Raw genomic sequence first — 18,517 nt, forward strand, 5'->3', positions numbered from 1 at the left:
ATTGAACTTCAAAGGCAAGGAACAGGATGTTGCATCTGACAGGAGGGAACTCTTACCGCAGCCAGCCTTGCAGTATAGAATGTGTGGCTCAAACATTAGTGCCAGAGAATGTCAACAAAACCATGTGTGCCAGCTTTTACTGACACACATGAAATAGCCCAAAGACTAAATGGGGGTAACGAGCATAAGAGCCCCAAGGCATAGGAGCAGGTAAGCTCAGGTGTCATAATTTCTAGGTTATGCTTTAATATGTCGTTACCTGCTGCCCAGCCAGTGCATAGCATCAACATGATCCTGAAAAAAGTGAGATTTATTATTCCAAATAATTTTAAAGTGTACCAGAGACGGCGATCCCCAATAAAATATACATACCTGGGGCTTCCTCCAGCCCCCTCCGGCCTGGAAATTGTGGGAATGAGTTGTGCTCTCTCCACTGCAAACAGCTTAGTTAAATATGACACCCCGAATGACTCCAGAAGCCAAGACTCAATAAACACAGGAGTCTGATATTGTTTCTTCTGAGCCTGTTTTCCAAGTCGTCATCATTTTTCTCAGAATTGGCAACAGCATGAGCCATAACACTTTTTAAATCATGCAAAGCAGGGGCCATCTTGTCTTCTACTTCACTTACTGTGCCTTCTAGCTCCTTAATGCGTTCTCTGATGTTAAGATATGTCCTGTCTCAAAAGGCCAATCTCTTCCTTTAAACCTCCAGTCTGCATTGCAAAAGCCCCTATAGCAGTATATAACTGCAGCCATAATATCAGCTAAAGTGGGTTCTGCCTGTGTATCCTGAAAAGCATGGCTGGATGGCTGCACAGTTTGAGTGTAGTACATCCGTGTCAGCCTTAGCTAGTCTCTGCTGCTTAGGTGCAGCTGCCTCTGGGATCTCCTCCTCTCCCAACTCAGAGTCAGGACCCTCCTGCCAGGGCTTAGGGGCTGTTTTGCAAGCATATTGCTGCAATTTTGTTGCTGCCTCCTTTACCTTGTCCACGGCTTTATTCTGCTTTGAGAACCAGTGTGGCGCCAGTGCCATCTTGTTTCTTGCAGGTCTCAGTGTCCCCGCTCTCCTCCGTGCCCTGCTGTGGGTCTGGTGGGTGTCTACTGCCTCCAGGGGTTAGCGCCGTCCATCCCTGCATTTTCAGACTTAATTTCATAGGCCCCAAAAGATACAGGCTGGCTGGAGATGAGACCGCCAGGTGCTTCTCAGATGCATGTCTCACTTTGCATACATTGCCGGCTGGCCACGCCCCATCTTTCAGTGTTCAAACAGAAGTGTTCTGCACAGGTCAGCTACTGATTGGATCCAATAAATACCATTACAATACTTTACAAAGGGAACTAGTGCTCTACCACCAACACATAAGCACCTAAACATCTATATTACTAAATCACAACAGAACAGTTCATGAATCTTATATGTCAGATGTGAAGTCTGAATAAAGGAGTTACAGTTTTTTTTTACCAGCGAACAGATTTTGGTATGAGAGTCTTGTTTACCTTATCTGGAAATATACAGGCAAGTTCCACCTGTTATTAAAACTGCGGTAAGTGGGGTGAGCCCGGAGCCTCTTCACACTTGCTTGTGATCCACACTGATGCTCAAACTTCCTTACAAAGTCCATACTAATGGTGTATTTCTGGAAATATATAAAAAGTCACATAGTCAATGGTGTTTGCTAAAGCAATGTTAAAGGCACTGTATAATTTTTAGGATATGTTTTAGTTATTGTGCTAAGCATTAACAAAACAATGTATTATTTTTATGTAATTAAGTTCAATTTGCATCACGGAAACAAAAGTCTACTCCCTAGCTGATCCACTGGAAACACCTCCTAAAATGGTTTTGTAGGTCACAAGTCTATGACAATTCAAGAGCAAAATCTCTAGACTTGGCAAATGGTCACTAGGTATGGTTACACCTGTTTGTGAGTATCAGAATGTTAGCTACTGTGGCCTGGCTGTGAGTTGTAGCTCTCTTGTATCCATACAATTACAGCCAGTTTGTCATAAATGGTGTAATAGTCAGTTTGTTGCTCCTTTCTTAAATTGGTAGATGCATATGTATGTTCCGTTTAAAGGGAACTTTTAAAGCAAAAAGTAACATACTGATCCACATAGAGGGACGCCTCTGAATGGCCCAGATGGGGATTACAGAGGCCTTCCTGATGGGCAGCATGGTGGCGTAGTAGTTAGTTCTGTCGCTTTGCAGTGCTGAGTCCCCAGTTGGAATCTGCACAGAGTTTGAATGTTCTCCACGTGTCTGTGGGGGTTTCCTCCAGACACGCCGTTTTCCTCCGACATCTAAAGAACATACATATAAGGTAATTGGCTTCCCCCTAAATTGGCCTTAGACTACGATATATACACTACACTTAGTGTGGGTTGCCTTCTTAAAACAGAAAGTATTGGTTTTGGGTCTCCCCAAGCGGCTTGGTTACTATGACTTACACTACACGATATAGACATACAACTATGGTAGGGATTAGATTGTGAGCCCCTCTGAGGGACAGTTAAAGACAATATACTCTACAGCGCTGCAGAAGATGTCAGCACTATATAAAAACTAAATAATAATAATTCCTGATCCATCTTTGAGCCAACTGCTGCTGCAGTGGGAAGAGGTGAGCTGAGGTGATCTGATGTGTGCTGGGAAAGGAACGCTCAATCTACTGAAGTCAGGGAGGATTCGCTTCCCCCCCTTAGGCTAATTGGCCCACACCTCATAAGGGTTTTAAGCCCTCCTTTGGATCAACTGCAATATGTGTGAGTGCAGCAGTCATTTTTTTTTTTTCTTAGTTGAACTTGATGGACAGATGTCTTTTTTTCAACTAAACTTTAACTTGCAATAAGAGGCTAGTGAATGCTGCCACACAGGAACTTACAATATAGTAATAGCAGAATGTAATATTTTTACAGGTACAGATTGTGAAAAGATGTCCCTTCAGAATTACAACTCTTATATTAGGTTTTCTTCTGAGGCAAAAAATGTCCATTCTGGCAAAGCCATAAAAAGATCTTCCAGTTTGACAGTTTTAGCTCATGCTGTATTTTATTCCCCCCTTTAGTTGAAGCAGCAACTGTAAAACACGTAAAGTCTATGAAACATACAGAACTGATTGCAAATATACCTGATGAAATATGTCAGGATTCCCAGGGTTAAAGAGCGATGGCAACTTTTCCTCTAATCCACGTGCAATTTCTGGCCAAACAGAATTGACTAAGAAGTCATAGCCTGGAACCATATCAGCTTTTTCACTACAAAACAGAAGGTAGATTAAGTCGGCAATGAAAAATAAATAAAAGCAGCAGATATGTGTATATACAGAAAAATACAAAAGTATGATTAAAGCAGCATTTTTCCACATCCAGGCAAAATATGGAAAATAAATGGTCATGAATAGAGCAGTATCAAAAATTTCCAAAATAAAAAAAGGTAACTACTGTACTACACCCTACAAAACAGAAAAAAAATAGCAAACTTGTACTTTTTGGAGTGATGTACAGATTGTTAAGTCCATGTTGAGTAGGAAAAGAGGAGAGGTGGCTGAACAAAACAAGAGAGGTATAATAAAGTATGTAGTATTAAAGCTTTGGAATACACTGAATAGGGGATTCAGACAAGTGGGTTATAAAGAAGACAGGAGAAACTGATATGAGGAATGTGTGACAGACATGAAGACATTAATCGGTTAAAGAAAGAATTGGTAGCTGTGTTGTGGCTATTCATTAATCAGCTATTACTGAATGCCCTTGATGCAAGCTTAACTGGCATGTGGTTCAGAAAGGTGCCGTGTCAGTTCAAACCAGATGTGTCCTGCTAGATCTGTACTAGTCTGCAAAAGCTTTATCATCAAGGATGTTGTAGAAACCATGGGTGGAGTAGATAAAGGGTAAGCTGGGAATATACAGAGGTAGAAACAAGTGACACACCAAGAGGGAGAAGTTCTCAAACATACTTTCCAGCTAGTGATCCTGTGCAGTATCATCCCAATACATTCATAGTGTAAATCTCATTCCTACTCTCACCAGGATACTAACTTAAAGTGGATCTACCTCAAGTGGATACCTTTTATAACTTTTAATCTTGATACTTGTGATTTCCTTAAACTGTTCAGTAGCAGCACATCAAACTTTAAAACTTCTAGCATCACTTATGAATAACATGCAACCCCTCCATTACAAAACATACCTGAAATGGATGAGCTTCAATCCACTACAGATATAATAAATCCTCTTATCAGGCCAGTTCTTACAGTTCTGTGATACATTTGTTTGCTTTCAAAGAGTATCTGAAGTGGCATCTATCATGCAGTACAGTCCTGATCCTACACAGCACTAGCCTGTGTTCCTTTTTCTCACTACAAGGGTTACAAATACCAGGCTCTAAGTGATAGCTTCTGCATTTGTAATACTTTATTTTTATCATTTGATTGAAATGGATGTAACATTAATACTGCATTGCATTCTTCAATAAAAAGTAAAAAAATACAGATATTCTAATATAGTGGATAATAGAACATCGGAAAAAATGACCAATATTCTATTACCATTATTTCGTGCCTATTACTATGATTTTTTGCACCTAATTTTCCTTGCCGGGCTGTTATAGGTACGCCCTATCTATGCTTAACACTCACTCTCCCCTATCTATGCCTAAGCCTAGCTACCCTACACAGACCCCAATACTAATCCTTCCCAATCTAGACGCACAACAAAGGCATGAACTATTATTTAAACAATTGTGGTAAAATTATCACAGCCAGCAATGGGGATCTGAGTTGTCATTCCCCAGTACAGGTTATCAGATGTGCCCCCAGTATTATCCCCCCTATAAATGGCTAGATGTGCCCCTAGTATAAGGCCCCCAATTTAGGTATCCAGATGTGCCCCCTTTATTACCGCCCCCCATAGGTAGCTAGATGTGCCCCCAGTATTAGGTTCCATCAGTATAGTCAGCTGTGCCCTCAGTATTAGCCCTCCATATACCGTAGATAGGCGGATGTACCCCCAGTACTAACCCCCATTATAAATAGTCAGATGTTCCACTGTTATTAGGTCCCCTCCCCCCAGTATAGTCAGATGTGCCCCCAGTATAAGGCCCACAGTTTAGATAGCCAGATGTGCAACCATTAATAGCCCCCCCCATAGTTAGCTAAATATGCCCCAAGTATTGGGTCCCCTCCCAGTATAGTCAGCTATGCCCTCAGTATTAGTCCCCCACATAGAAAGCCATCTGTGCACCCAGTACTACCACCCATTATAGATCGCCAGATAAGTCACCATTATTAGGCCCCCCCCCAGTATAGCCATTTGTGTCCCCAGTATTAGGTCCCCCTCCCAGCACAACCAGATGTGTCTCCAGTTTTGTGTATGCGGCAGTATAGGCTAACTGCAAAGCTGTGAATGGAAGATCCTGCATCGGAAGATTGCAGATGGATCCGGGAAGGTGAGACCTGCTTTTCTTTACAGGTTTTTATTTTTACAGATCGGGGCATGGCTACAGCATTAATCATTCCTCAGTGGGGGGAACCGCTAATTGGCTAAGGGAACACATTTTCCCTTTCACCAATCAATGCTGGAGCACACTGTGATGTGAGCACGCCTTATTATCCACTGCAAAGCTTCTGCTACAGATGCCAGTTTCACAACAAAAGTTGTTTGATAATTGTGCTGCATAAAATACCACTGTTGAGAGTGTGTATGGGGCTTTAGACAGGCTAAACTCTAAATACATACAGGGTGCATTTCTCTCCGTTTTCCTTCTGTCCTGTGCAAGAGTTCAGATTACCTTTAAAGGGAACCTAAAGCAAAAGGGATATAGAGGCTGCCATATTTATTTTAAACAATGCATATTGCCTTGCTGTCCTGCTGATCCTCTGCCTCTAATACTTTTAGCCATAGACTCTGAACAAGCATGCAGATCAAGTGCTCTGACTGAAGTGTGACTGGATAAGCCTCATGCTTGTTTCAGGTGTGTGATTTAGACACCGTTGCAGCCAAAGAGATCAGCAGGATAGCCAGGCAACTGGCATTGTTTAAAAGGAAATAAATATGGATGCCTCACATTAGGTTCCCTTTAAAAGACTACTATAATGAAAAATTGGAAAAATTAAACCACTTCACCTCCCAGGGTTTTTCCCCTTAAAAACCAGAGTAATTTTCACCTTTCAGTGCTGCATCCATTCATCTGCCAATAACTTTATCAGTACTTATCACACTAAAATGATCTATACATTGGTTTTTCCACCACCAATTAAGCTTTCTTTGGGTGGTACTTTTTGCTAAGAATGATTTTATTCTAGCTGCATTTTAACCACCCTGGCGTTACATTAAAATCACCAGGGTGGCGTGTGGACAGTTTTTTTTGTTTGTTTTTTTTCTGAATCATTGTAGCTAACTTAAAGCTAGCTACACGATTCACCACTAGAGGGCGCATCTGCCCATCTAGTCCGATCGCCGCCGGCTTTTACTGCAAGCAGAAAATCCCGCTAGCGGCGAATCGGCGATCTTACCCCACACGCAGCTAGCAAAGTGCTAGCTGCGTGTATTAAAAAAAAATTATCAAAATCGGCCGGAGATATCCACTGCAGCGGTAATGGACGAGCTGAGCTCGTCATTACCGCTAAGGTGGCTAATGGGAATAATAAGAAAAACATTGAAAAAATTCATTATTTCTCAGTTTTCGGTCATTATAGTTTTAAAATAAAACATTCTACTGTGGATAAAACCCACACATGTGGGTGTGTGTAGGTGTAATTTTACTATTTAGCCACAAGATGTCTTTGCGCATAATTTTCCTGTGCATACTATTAATATGTAAACAGGAAGTAATGCGTGGACGTGCAAGTATCATTCTCATTGATGCCAGCGATCACTGACACAGGGACTTAGATCAATGAATGGGAACTGCTCTATCTCCCCTCTAACGATTGGCGGTGAGAACAAATGTGGGAGCGTGCGGCAGCAAGGGACGAGTATCTACGCCCCTGCGAGGTGTAGAGGGATTTTGCAGGGACGTAGATACTTATCCCCGGGAGGGTAAGTGGTTAAAGTACATGTAAACACAAATAAGAAGTATGTTTCTTCCAGAGTAAAATGAGCTATAAAATAACTTTTTTTCCCTATGTTGCTGTCACTTACAGTAGTTAGTAGAAATCTGACAGAACTGAAAGGTTTTTGACCAGTTCATCTCTTCGTGGGGGATTCTCAGTATTTAATTTATTCTTTACAAAAGCACTCCCTGAAAAGAATCTATACAAAGATGCCAGCGCACCTCCCTACCTGTTTGCACACTATTCTGGCAGTTGGACTAAGCAACTGCCATTCACCAAGTGCTTTTGAAAATAAAAAAAACCCTCAGAATTCCCCATAAGAAGATGGGCTAATCCAAAACATAGCAAAAATACACACGACGTTTCGGCCTGCAGCCTTTATCAAGTGTTGCAGGCCGAAACGTCGTGTATATTTTTGCTATAGTATAATAAAATGTTAGCATTTTTGCATAAAATCCAGGTAGAGACCCAGCCATTTTTCTTCATTCCAGTTTGGTCATTGACACCCTTTGGGGTCCGGGCGTGGACTGGTTGACTCACTGGAGGAAAAAGTTTTTATGCAGTTGAGCATGGGGTCAGCCTTTTTCTTTTTACTAATCCAAAACATGTCAGTTCACTACTACCTACTGTAAGTGACAGCAACATAGGAGAAAAGTAATTTATACTCTGGGCAATGTACTTTTTAGTTACATGTTTTCGTGTACTTTATATTTTACAATTTTTAGTAATAGTGGTCCTTTAAAATCGACCTAAAGTCTGAATAGGTTTCTGCTTCTTTAAAAACAGAATGTGTCCCTTTAACAAGTGTGAATATCTAATGTGCTCTGAAGTCACTCCCTGTCTTTGCCTAAGCCCACTTCTGCCTGAAGCCATGCCCCCATGAGCAAAATTCTGATATAGCCTGCAGAGCTTCACTTGCCATCCATATTCTAATCTTATCTGTGTGCTGTTTCAGTGTTATGCTAACACAGCTCTTCTGCAGCCCCTTATGTCATCACTGCCTTGTGAGAAAGGCTGATTTATGGCTACAGATAAAGTCCTTTTGTGCTGAAAGACCAGCAGCAGAAGGACTTTTAAGCTAAGAATCCATGTTGCGATTTTCCCGCTGACCAACGATTTTTTTAAACGCTGGGCGGTTGTTTCCACAATATCGCTGAGTGGGTACAGGCGCACAACCACGTAATGCTGCTTAGCATTGTGTCGCAATAACGACCGTTACGGTGGAACGGATCGCTAAGATACCAGACGACTTCCACGCAAAGAACCGCAATTACTTTAAGTCTTGTTCGCTCCCGGCATGTAGCGTTGCATGACGTTGTGCGTACCCGCCGACAGGAAGAGGCATCGCTGACGACCGTCATCAAGGGGACTTCGCAGGACCCGCCGGACGGTGAGCATGCAGCTTTAGTTTGTAACCATAAATCAGTGTGTCTCACATGGTAGTGATGACATACAGGGCTGGGGAAATGTTTATGAAACCATAATGAATTTTCACAAGACAATACATTTGTTTGTGAAAAAAAACTTGTCATGTCCATAGAATTCAATGACAAAAATGTGTTTTGGAATGCCCAGATTTTTCCACTAATAATCTCATCTGTGTGAAAATTACTTTTTTCATAGTTATATATTTGCCTAGGTTGAAAAAAGACGTGTCGAAGTTCAATGTCACAAATCATCTCCTGATCTCTAGCAATGCATCATTATCCTACATCTAGCAGCCATAGCTGTAGAAGCCCTTCAAAGCTTTGACTCCCATACCTCCTTTACTTCTCTCCATGGCTGCCACGAAATCTGTTAGATTTGACCTGACATGAGGAGTGGTAGACCTTGTGAATCCAAAGACATAACAACAAAAGTTGTTTAGGTAATACCTTTAACGACTAACTGTACAAGATTCCTTTGCAAGCTTTCGAAACTAAGTTTCTTCTTCAGGCATGTTTCAGAGCTGGATCAGAACCATCTGATCCAGCTTGTTAACAACTAGTGCGACCTTGTGGTAAGCTAGAAAGATAACACTTTAACTGAAGAATGATTTTATTACGATAAGTGGGTTCAAAACCACTTTAAGAAAACTTTCAAACTCTTTGTAAATGTAAGTACAGTACATCTCCACTGTTCAAGCTTTAGTAAATTTTTTTGAAAGCAGTTTGCGTCAGTCTGTGCAATTTTAAAAGGTAGGACTTTAAACATTTAGAGTACTATTACAATGCTTTATGCCAGGCTTCCTATTTCTTGTTTGAAATTAGTTTTCCTTTAAAGAAATCTCTCATCTAGGACTACCAATTGCTTCCGAAAACTGAGAGAAAAAAAGATATAGGCTAGGTTTCCACTTGTGCGAAAACGGGCCGATCTCCCGCCCACGAATTCAGATGGGATGTGGATGCCTATAGAAGTTAACACAGAGTATTAGAATTCATGAGGTGGGGAAAAAATCTGACGGCCTGCAGCATAATCTCTAGTAACCTGTCTGAATCCCATAGCCGTGTATAGCGCGGCTAGAGGGATACAGCTGCGAGACGCTTGACAGCTATGTCTGCATCGCGTCTCGCAAGGCGCATGCCGGGCACAGTGGAAACGTACCCATACAGGTTTTCCAGAGCTGAAATCAGGCAGCAGAAATTGGCCATGCAAAACATGTATGATAGTGTGAAAAGTATGTTTGTTACTTTAAGATGCAAATGGTGTCACATTTTTTAAGTGTGTGTTCAAGTAAAATTTGCATTAACAATTTACCTTGAAATGGCACCTCCTGTGACCTCTTTTAGAAGCCGACAATGATGTGGAACAAATTCCAAGAGTTTATTATACATAACCTGAAGTCCGTTGGGATGAGACTGCACATACTGTTCCACTATAACCTGGAAACAAACATGGATTTCATTGTAATGGTTTGAATTTAGACATGTTCAATTCTTAAGTGGCTTAAAGCTGAAGTAAAGAAAATGTTCTATACATACCCGGGGCTTCCTCCAGCCCCATAAGCTCGGTTCGCTCCCATGCCGCCGCCATTCTCTGCTCACAGCTTCGGTACTGGGCCCCCGCACTTCCGTCAGTCGGGGCCAGTCTACGCCAGAGAAGTGCGCCCTTTACGTATCTTTCCAGTGCCTGCTGGAGAGATAGGCAAACAGCTCACTTCTCCGCCGTAGACTGGCCCCCACTGATGGAAGTGCGGGGAGCCCAGTACCGAAGCTGTGAGCAGAGGAGGGCGGCGGCATGGGAGCGAACCGAGCTTATGGGGCTGGAGGAAGCCCCGGGTATGTATAGAACATTTTCTTTACTTCAGCTCTGAGTCCCTTTAAAGTGAACCAGAGACAAAGCACCCTCATGTATTTTACCATATATATCAGTGGGAACATTAGAGAAAACACCTACCCTGCTCTCTGTTTCATTTTTCACTGTTCAACTTGCTTCTTATCGGCCCTGATAAAATCCCTGACTGAGCGTTCAGTCTGGCTTTGCTCAGGAATAATTATAGCTGAGTCTGTCTTCTCTGGTGTCTTTTTAAGCCCAAGCCTGCCCCTTGTGGCTCTGCTCAGGAATCATTATAGCTGAGTCATTGTAGCAAAGCCAGACTGAATGCTCAGTCGAGAATTTTATCAGGGGTGATAAGAAGCAAGCTGAACAGTGAAGAATAAAACAGAGAGCAGGGTAGGTGTGTTCGCTAATGTTCCCACTGATATATATGGTAAAATACATGAGGGTGCTTAGTCTCTGGTTCACTTAAAAGTAATTTTTCAGTTTAATTTGTATTTTATCTGTAACCAGAATGGAGAAGAATTTAAAGGTCTGATTTTACAGTTGACCGAGATCCCAATGTGAAGATTTCCCATCATGCATCAGGCAGTAGATGCAAAGAACAAAAAGTGAGGGGAGTCTCTTTTGAGGGCACATACAGAAATAAAAACACTAAGTATGGGGGCAGAGCTTTTTTCCAGGTTTTATTAGAGCCTGTGTCCCTCTAGCCCCATTTAGATTATTTCATGCCGTGTATAGGTGTCACAAAGTACAAGAAGTATGTAGAAATCATAGAATGTCATTTCTGACTACTTCCATTTCAGACAGATATGGCAATAACAAACTGAAAAACATCACTGAAATGTTCCTTACTTAACCACTTTACCCCGCCGCTGTCCGCGCTCCCGCCGCTCGTGCGCGTGCTCCGTGCCGCCGCCCGCTCGGAGATCAATGAACGGGAAAATCCATTTCCTGTTCGTTGATCTAAGCCCCCGCAATGATCTGCTGCTTCTATGAGAAACAGCGCGATCATAGTGATTTTCCCAGCCTCATAGTGCTTCCTTCCGGACGCTTACAGGTCGCATGAACACAAACTCACTATGGCCATCTTGTGGCCAAATTGTTAAACTACACCCTAAAGCATATTACATATACAAATACATTAGTTTTACACAATAAATTAACTCATTACCTCCCACACTCCCCAATTTTTTATTTTTTGTAATAAAAAAAAATACAATAATAATTAAAAAAAAACAACATAAATAGTTACCTTAGTGACTGAACTTTTTAAATATTTATGTCAAGAGGGTATAACACTGTTACTTTATAAACTATGGGCTTGTAATTAGGGATGGATGCAAAACTGAAAAAAATGCATCTTTATTTCCAAATAAAATATTGGCGCCAAACATTGTGATAGGGACATAATTTAAACGGTTTTATAACCGGGACAAATGGGCAAATACATTTCATGGGTTTTAATTACAGTAGCATGCATTATTTAAAAACTATAATGGCCGAAAATTAATAATGATTTTTTCCCCACATTTTTTCCTATTTTCCCATTAAAACACATTTAGAATAAAATAATTCTTGGCATAATGTCCCACCTAAAGAAAGCCTAATTGGTTGCGAAAAAAACTAGATATAGTTAATTTCATTGCGATAAGTAATAATAACGTTATAGATGAATAAATGGAAGGAGCGCTGAAAGGTGAAAATTGCTCTGTTGTTTCAGGGGTAAAACCCCTCAGTGGTAAAGTGGTTAAACCTATAAACTTCCTTTAAAGAGAACCAGAGACGAAGCACCCTCATGTATTTTATTACATTTATCAGTGGGAACATTACAGTAAACACCTATCATGCTTTTAGTTTTATTCTTCTCAGTCTAATCTATCTGTTATCAGCTGTGATAACAATCCACTGACTGATTCAGTCTAGGTTTGACCTGGAATCATTATAGCGGAGTCATTCTTCTGTGGAGTCTTTTCAAGCCCAAGCCTGCCCCCTCCTGGCTCAGATTTCCTACTCAGGGCTGTTGACATGAGAGGGGCTGCTGCTGCCGAGAAAGAAGCTCTGTGCATTGTGCAGCCAGTCATTATCTACTGTATGCAGTTTCATTCCTATGAGAGACACTTCCTACAGGCAGCCACACAGCATGCCAGAATAATAAAGTTGAAAGCACACAGATGAAAGCATGCAGCAGCCCTGCTTGTCTATAGTCTCATAGAGGCTAGACAGCACATCCAGAACAGCTTATAACCTGGAAGCAGAAGAGATATGAGCCGGCGGCCATATTGGATAGTTCCTGGAGCAATAATGGATAAAAAAAACACTCAAAAAGGCACACCAGAGTGGCGAAATTATCAGGTAGAGCATTTATTCTTTACAAGCTATCGACCGATAAGTTTATTTTGTGTGAATCGTTCATCTCTGGTTCCATTTAAGTGTTTTAGAGCTTGAGAAACAAACACTAAAAAAAATTGCAACCCCTAATTAATCCCAAACTTCTGTCCAGTACCTTTAAGTGAAATCCACAGTAATTACAACACAATGATAATTAAATGCACCTATGTTAAAGAGGAACTCCAGTGAAAATAATGTAGTAAAAAAGTGCTTATTTTTACAATAATTATGTATCAATGATTTAGTCAGTGTTTGCTCATTGAAAAATCTTTTCTCTCCCTGATTTACACTCCCTGAATAACATTTATCACATGGTGACATTTTTACTACTGGCACTGAAAGGAGGTGCTGCTTGCTATTTTGGCAGTTAGAAACAGCTGTTATTTCCAACAATGCAACAAGGCTCCCACAGTGTGGTGTCAGTACCTCAGTGCTGCGAGGCGTTAATCCCCCTACAAATAGCTGTAGGCACATCTCTTACCTAACCAGAGGGCGCCGCAGCAATCACCGGCTTCTCCTATCGCTCACTCTACCCCCTAGTGCAGGTCGCAAGTAAGGCGACCAGGAAATGCCGGACATTAGGGGGAAGAGTGAGCGAGAGGGGAAGCCAGTGATCGCCACGGGGGCGCCCTCGGGTCCGGACACAAAGAGGTATGCTAGCCTCCTTGCCGGTTTTCCCGACCTGAGCTCGGGGTAGAAAAAAGAAGCTATTAGCGGTGATCCCGAGCTCAGGTCGGGGTAGGCATTGCAGACCTTTACCTTCGGTTTTGGAGTCCCGCGCGCGATCTCGCTGTGCAGCGGGACTCCAGCCTCTCTCCCCGGCAGTGTGGGGTCTTTCCCAGGCCGCCGGGATCCCCCATGTCCCCGCTATTCTTCCGGGGACCCGGCAGCCAGTTGGAGCAGCGGAGCCGTGGTGGTGGCAGCAGAGCAGTGGTGGCAGCGTGACGTCATCGGGGGCGGGGCTAATATTGAAAACGAACTTCTCTATATTAGAGAAATATAGAGAAGTTCGTTTATATGTATATTAGCGCCATCTTGTGGGCAAAGAGAAAACTGCAGCACAGGAGGCCAGGAAGGTACATTTTTTATTTTATTTTGCTGCAGATCTCCCTGCCAGAATGATTTTTTTCAGGTTTTAGGGTCTGAAAGAGTGGAAAAAAATTGCACCGCTTTTAGACCCTAAAATCTGGAAAGAATCAGACCGCCAAGGAGGCTAGACAAAGGCTGGATACAAAGTGGAACACTGGACACAAAGGGGTATGCTAGAAAAAGGCTGGACACAAAAGGGAACACTGGAAACAGGCTGGACACAAAGGGGAACGCTTACTGGTGTGCCTCCCTCCACCCTCTCAGTTTGCTGCTGCCATCGCTTCCTATTACATCCTGGTCCTGGTACAGTATGTGTATCACACCTCTATTTTTAGTATTACTTGTTCCCCACTATTGCATGTTCATAATTTTTTGCACTTTACAATTGCATACTCTATTTATATACATTTCAATTTTGCCTATGAGCATATTGTCACTTTACACTATTGTCTTTGTATACCCTGGCTGGGGAGCTTGTTTACACTATCAGCACTTTCCAGGACCCGGGTCCCAGTATAACCATACTGTATTCTAGTGTGAACCCAGATGGCGACTGATTAGCAGCAAAAGGGATTACTAATTTATTGTTGGAGGTGAGGCACTTTGCTAGACACACATATTTGCTAGGCACACACGTCGTATTGCAGAGCACTGTTTTCTGGTTTAATTGTGTTTTAAATTTGTGAAGTATTCAAATAAAAATTGTTACTATTATAATTGGTGGTGCAGTGTTTCCATACCAGGATTTCTTTCTTTCTTTGATCTAATATAATGGTGTTATATACTGCATGTCATAATTGTTTTTATCAAAGAAAAAGAAAACTGGTGTACCCCCAACCCCCCCCCCCCCCCCCCCCCGAAACATTTTTATCCTCCTTGGAAGGCTACCCTGTGGTCTGAACCCTACAAATTTGCAGCGTTCTCCTCAGAATTTTTTTCCAGCCTGGTGGCATGAAATAGTAGCTGGGTGGCATGAAAAAGTAGCTGGGTGGGGTGAGATGAGAGAATGCAGGGCCAGTGCTTATGTAAGCAACTCTGCGCCAATGACAACCGGGTGCTCAACAAAACTAGCCGGGTGAAGCACCTGGCTAAAAGGGCCTGGGAAGAACACTGAATTTGGTTAATCTTACTGTCCTCTGGACCCCCTTTCAGACCCTGTGTCCTATCATGCTATTACTTTATTGCATGAGCATGCATTATCTGCCAAGAGCTCTAGGTATATTCATGTGGGATTGATGGGTCAACGAGGTGTTAAAAGAGGTAGGGCAAAGCAGTGCTCCAACAAATCACTTCCAGGGCTCTAAAAACAAGATGTACGAAATCAATAATTAAAGAAAAATATATTGCTAGTAACTCTGTATCAATATACAGTAAAACATTTACATATAGGCCCATTTGAAAAAATATTGTAAAACATCCTGGTTCATAGCCCACCTCATCAATGTATGGTTTCACCAAAACCTGTCCAACGAGGGCTTCTGCATCTTTTGTTTTGTCAATCATAGCATATGTCCTTAAACAGTGTCGAATTATATCCACGCTGGAGGTCTGAAGGCCTTCGAAAAGGAGATTTTCTAAAGAGCGTTGCAGCATTGCTGTTATTCCAGCTATACGCTAAAAAAAAAAAAATAAAAAAAAAAAAAAATAAAAAGTGCAGTCAACAAAATGTATATTCTGAAATTACATAATCAACAATAACCGGACAACAGAAAAGTAGCTATTGCGCAAATCCAGTAACTGTAGCAGTGTACTATACTACACTTGGAGATACCTATTTTGTTCTTGTTTTTAACCACTTCATGCCATGGGCTGGAGTGATCAAATAAGCTCATTTAGCAGAATTGATATAATTTTAAATGTGTCCTATATACATTAAAAATGCACAAATAGGACTTTTAACATCCATGTTGCGTGAAGTGGTTAAAAAGCAGAACAAAAAGAAATATCACGTTTTTGGTCTCCCCCAAAGTATGATTGCTACTTCTGCAACCACACATTTTAATGGACAATCAAATTGATTTCAATGGCATTCAGTGCTTTGTCACCGGTACTGTAATTCCCTTGAACTGGAAATCCCCAACTCCATTCACTTGAATAAAGCAATGGATCTCCAGCTGCAAATGTTACTTTGTGACAGAGTAAGTTGCACTACATTGCCTGGCTTGCATTTCATAGTATCCAGCAATAAAAACTATTTAGCTGCGACATACAAGTGTTCAAAATATAGAACATATCTATTAATATTCAATTAAATCAATGTACGCAGAAACATTTCTTAATCAGGGTTAATCAAACTGTAAAAACAACCTATACACCACAGTATAGTATCAGACTTTTAATCCATCCTGACACACATTTTGCAGCCTTTAACCACCTGAGCGTATGAACGAGCTCAGCTCGTCCATACCGCCGCAGGGGATCGCATGGCCCCGGGTGTTTTTTGTTTTAGAGCATATAGCTAACACTTGGCTAGCTACATGTGTCCCCCGATCGCCGCCGGCACCCTCTGATCCCCCCGATCGCCGCCCTGATACATACCTCCCCCTGGAACCCGCGATGGCGCAGCCTCTCCAATAGCCTCCAGCCGTCGCTATGGGGAGGATCGGGCCTGCGGATGACGTCATGTCCGATCGTCGTCGTAGCGACGAAAGAACCTGTTCGGGGAAGTTGCAGTTCTCGCAGGATCGCGGCTAGGTAAATAAAGTTGGCGGCGATTGGGGGGGGGGGGGACCAGAGCGGTGCCAGGGGACTTGGGGCACATGTGTAGCTAGCCTAGTGCTGGCTACACTATTTAAAATACATTTAAAACTAAAATTTCCCTCCCACGGCCGCAACAACTGAATGCCAGGGAGGTTAAGCAGCCGCTTCTTCAGAGCCAAAATGCAAGTAATTGTTCCCGTGACTGCATAGTAAATTCGTATAATTCCTTAAACAGATGTTCCAGTTAACACTATACAGCAGACTACCGCAAAGATCCATCAGACTATGTCTCTCTACGATTACACTGATATGGAGGATAAATATTAATTTTTTAATCTGCGCTGCTGGAACGTCAGCAGTGTGACCAGCAACTGTAGACTGAATGCCCAAGTGTTCTGTGAATCGGACACGTGTGCCGCCAATGCATGCTTGGGAAGTGCTTGCATTGTAGTCAGAAACAGCTACTTTTTTTTTTTAAGTATTGTCAAAATTATTCTGAGTATTTTCTTGCTTGTTGGCGGCTTAAAATGCATTTTATTGATAAGGTGTGAAAATATCATGTGGGAGAAAACTTAAAGTGAACCTCCGGACTAAAAATCTACTCAGCAGAACGGAAAAGGCTTGGTGTTTCTTTAACAGTTTCACAGCATCAGAACTTTGTTTTTCTTACCAAAACATCATTTTTATCTGCATTTTTAGCTAAGCTCCACCCATCAAAGAAAACTGCCCAGGCTTTTTTCCCCTGATGCTGTACAAAGCATGATGGGATTTCCTATGTTGTTATTAACATTGCCTAGCAACTGGGAGGGGTGATCAGCACACAGGACAGTTGGAACTGTGTCTCATGCTCCCTATCACCTCCTTTCAACCAAAAAGATGGCTGCCCTCATGAAATCAAACATTTGCCTGTTCTTTTAAAACAGAGTGGGTAAGAGATTATATTACCTATCTATTTTAATTAACATAACTACTAATGTAACTTAATGACAGTATGTTTGTTTAGGCTGAAGTTCCTCTTTAATAAAAAAGTGAATTGAACTGAATAAGGGCCATTGGCCCATAAGCAATTTACACCCTCTTCAGAGTTTTCCCTAGGTGATATGTTCACACTGTCAATAAAAAGCCTTTTAAACAACCTACAAGTAAATGCTCAAAATGGCACTTTTTCATCTACTTTTTTGTACTTTTTCAATTGCAAAGTGCTGAAATGTTATTTTTTAAGAGATGGTGAAAAATTACAGTGGGATGCGAAAGTGTGGGTAACCTTGTTAATCGTCATGATTTTCCTGTATAAATCATTGGTTGTTACGATAAAAACGTTAGTTAAATATATCATATAGTAGACACACACACAGTTATATTTGAGAAGTGAAACGAACTTTATTGGATTTACAGTAAGTTTGCAATAATGGTTTAAATAAAATTAGGCAGGTGCATAAATGTGGGCACTGTTGTCATTTTATTGATCCCAAAAACATTAGAATTATTGGAATTCAAATTGGCTTGGTAAGCTCAGTGATCCCTGACCTACATACACAGGTGAATCCAATGAGAAATGAGTATTTAAGGGGGTCAATTGTAAGTTTCCCTCCTCTTTTAATTTTCTTTGAAGAGTAGCAACATGGGGGTCTCAAAACAACTCTCAAATAACCTGAAGACAAAGATTGTTCACCATTATGGTTTAGGGGAAGGATACACAAAGCGGTCTTAGAGATTTCAGCTGTCTGTTTCCACAGTTAGGAACATAGTGAGGAAATGGAAGACCACAGGCTCAGTTCAAGTTAAGGCTCGAAGAGGCAGACCAAGAAAAATCTCAGATAGACAGAAGCGACGAATGGTGAGAACAGTCAGTCAACCCACAGACCAGCACCAAAGACCTACAACATCATCTTGCTGCAGATGGAGTCACTGTGCATCAATCAACCATATGGAGCACTTTACACAAGGAGATTCTGCATGCAAGAGTGATGCAGAGGAAGCATTTTCTTAGCTCATAGAACAAACAGAGCAGCTTGGGGTAAGCTGAA

At 41.7% G+C, this 18,517-nt stretch overlaps 1 protein-coding gene across 1 annotated transcript in view; it reads right to left on the reverse strand.

Moving 5' to 3' along the window:
• Positions 1-18,517, reverse strand: part of COG2 (component of oligomeric golgi complex 2) — a 142,863-nt gene that overhangs the window by 67,877 nt on the left and 56,469 nt on the right. Inside the window, exons 7-10 of the mRNA XM_068231820.1 lie at positions 15,225-15,404; positions 9,792-9,916; positions 3,132-3,258; positions 1,501-1,640 (exon numbers count right to left, since the gene is read on the reverse strand). Of these exons, the coding sequence (XP_068087921.1) occupies positions 1,501-1,640; positions 3,132-3,258; positions 9,792-9,916; positions 15,225-15,404 (572 nt within the window). The remainder of the gene's footprint in view (positions 1-1,500; positions 1,641-3,131; positions 3,259-9,791; positions 9,917-15,224; positions 15,405-18,517) is intronic.

This window comes from Hyperolius riggenbachi, chromosome 4 (assembly GCF_040937935.1).
Source record: "Hyperolius riggenbachi isolate aHypRig1 chromosome 4, aHypRig1.pri, whole genome shotgun sequence".
In the NCBI taxonomy this organism is placed as follows: domain Eukaryota; kingdom Metazoa; phylum Chordata; class Amphibia; order Anura; family Hyperoliidae; genus Hyperolius; species Hyperolius riggenbachi.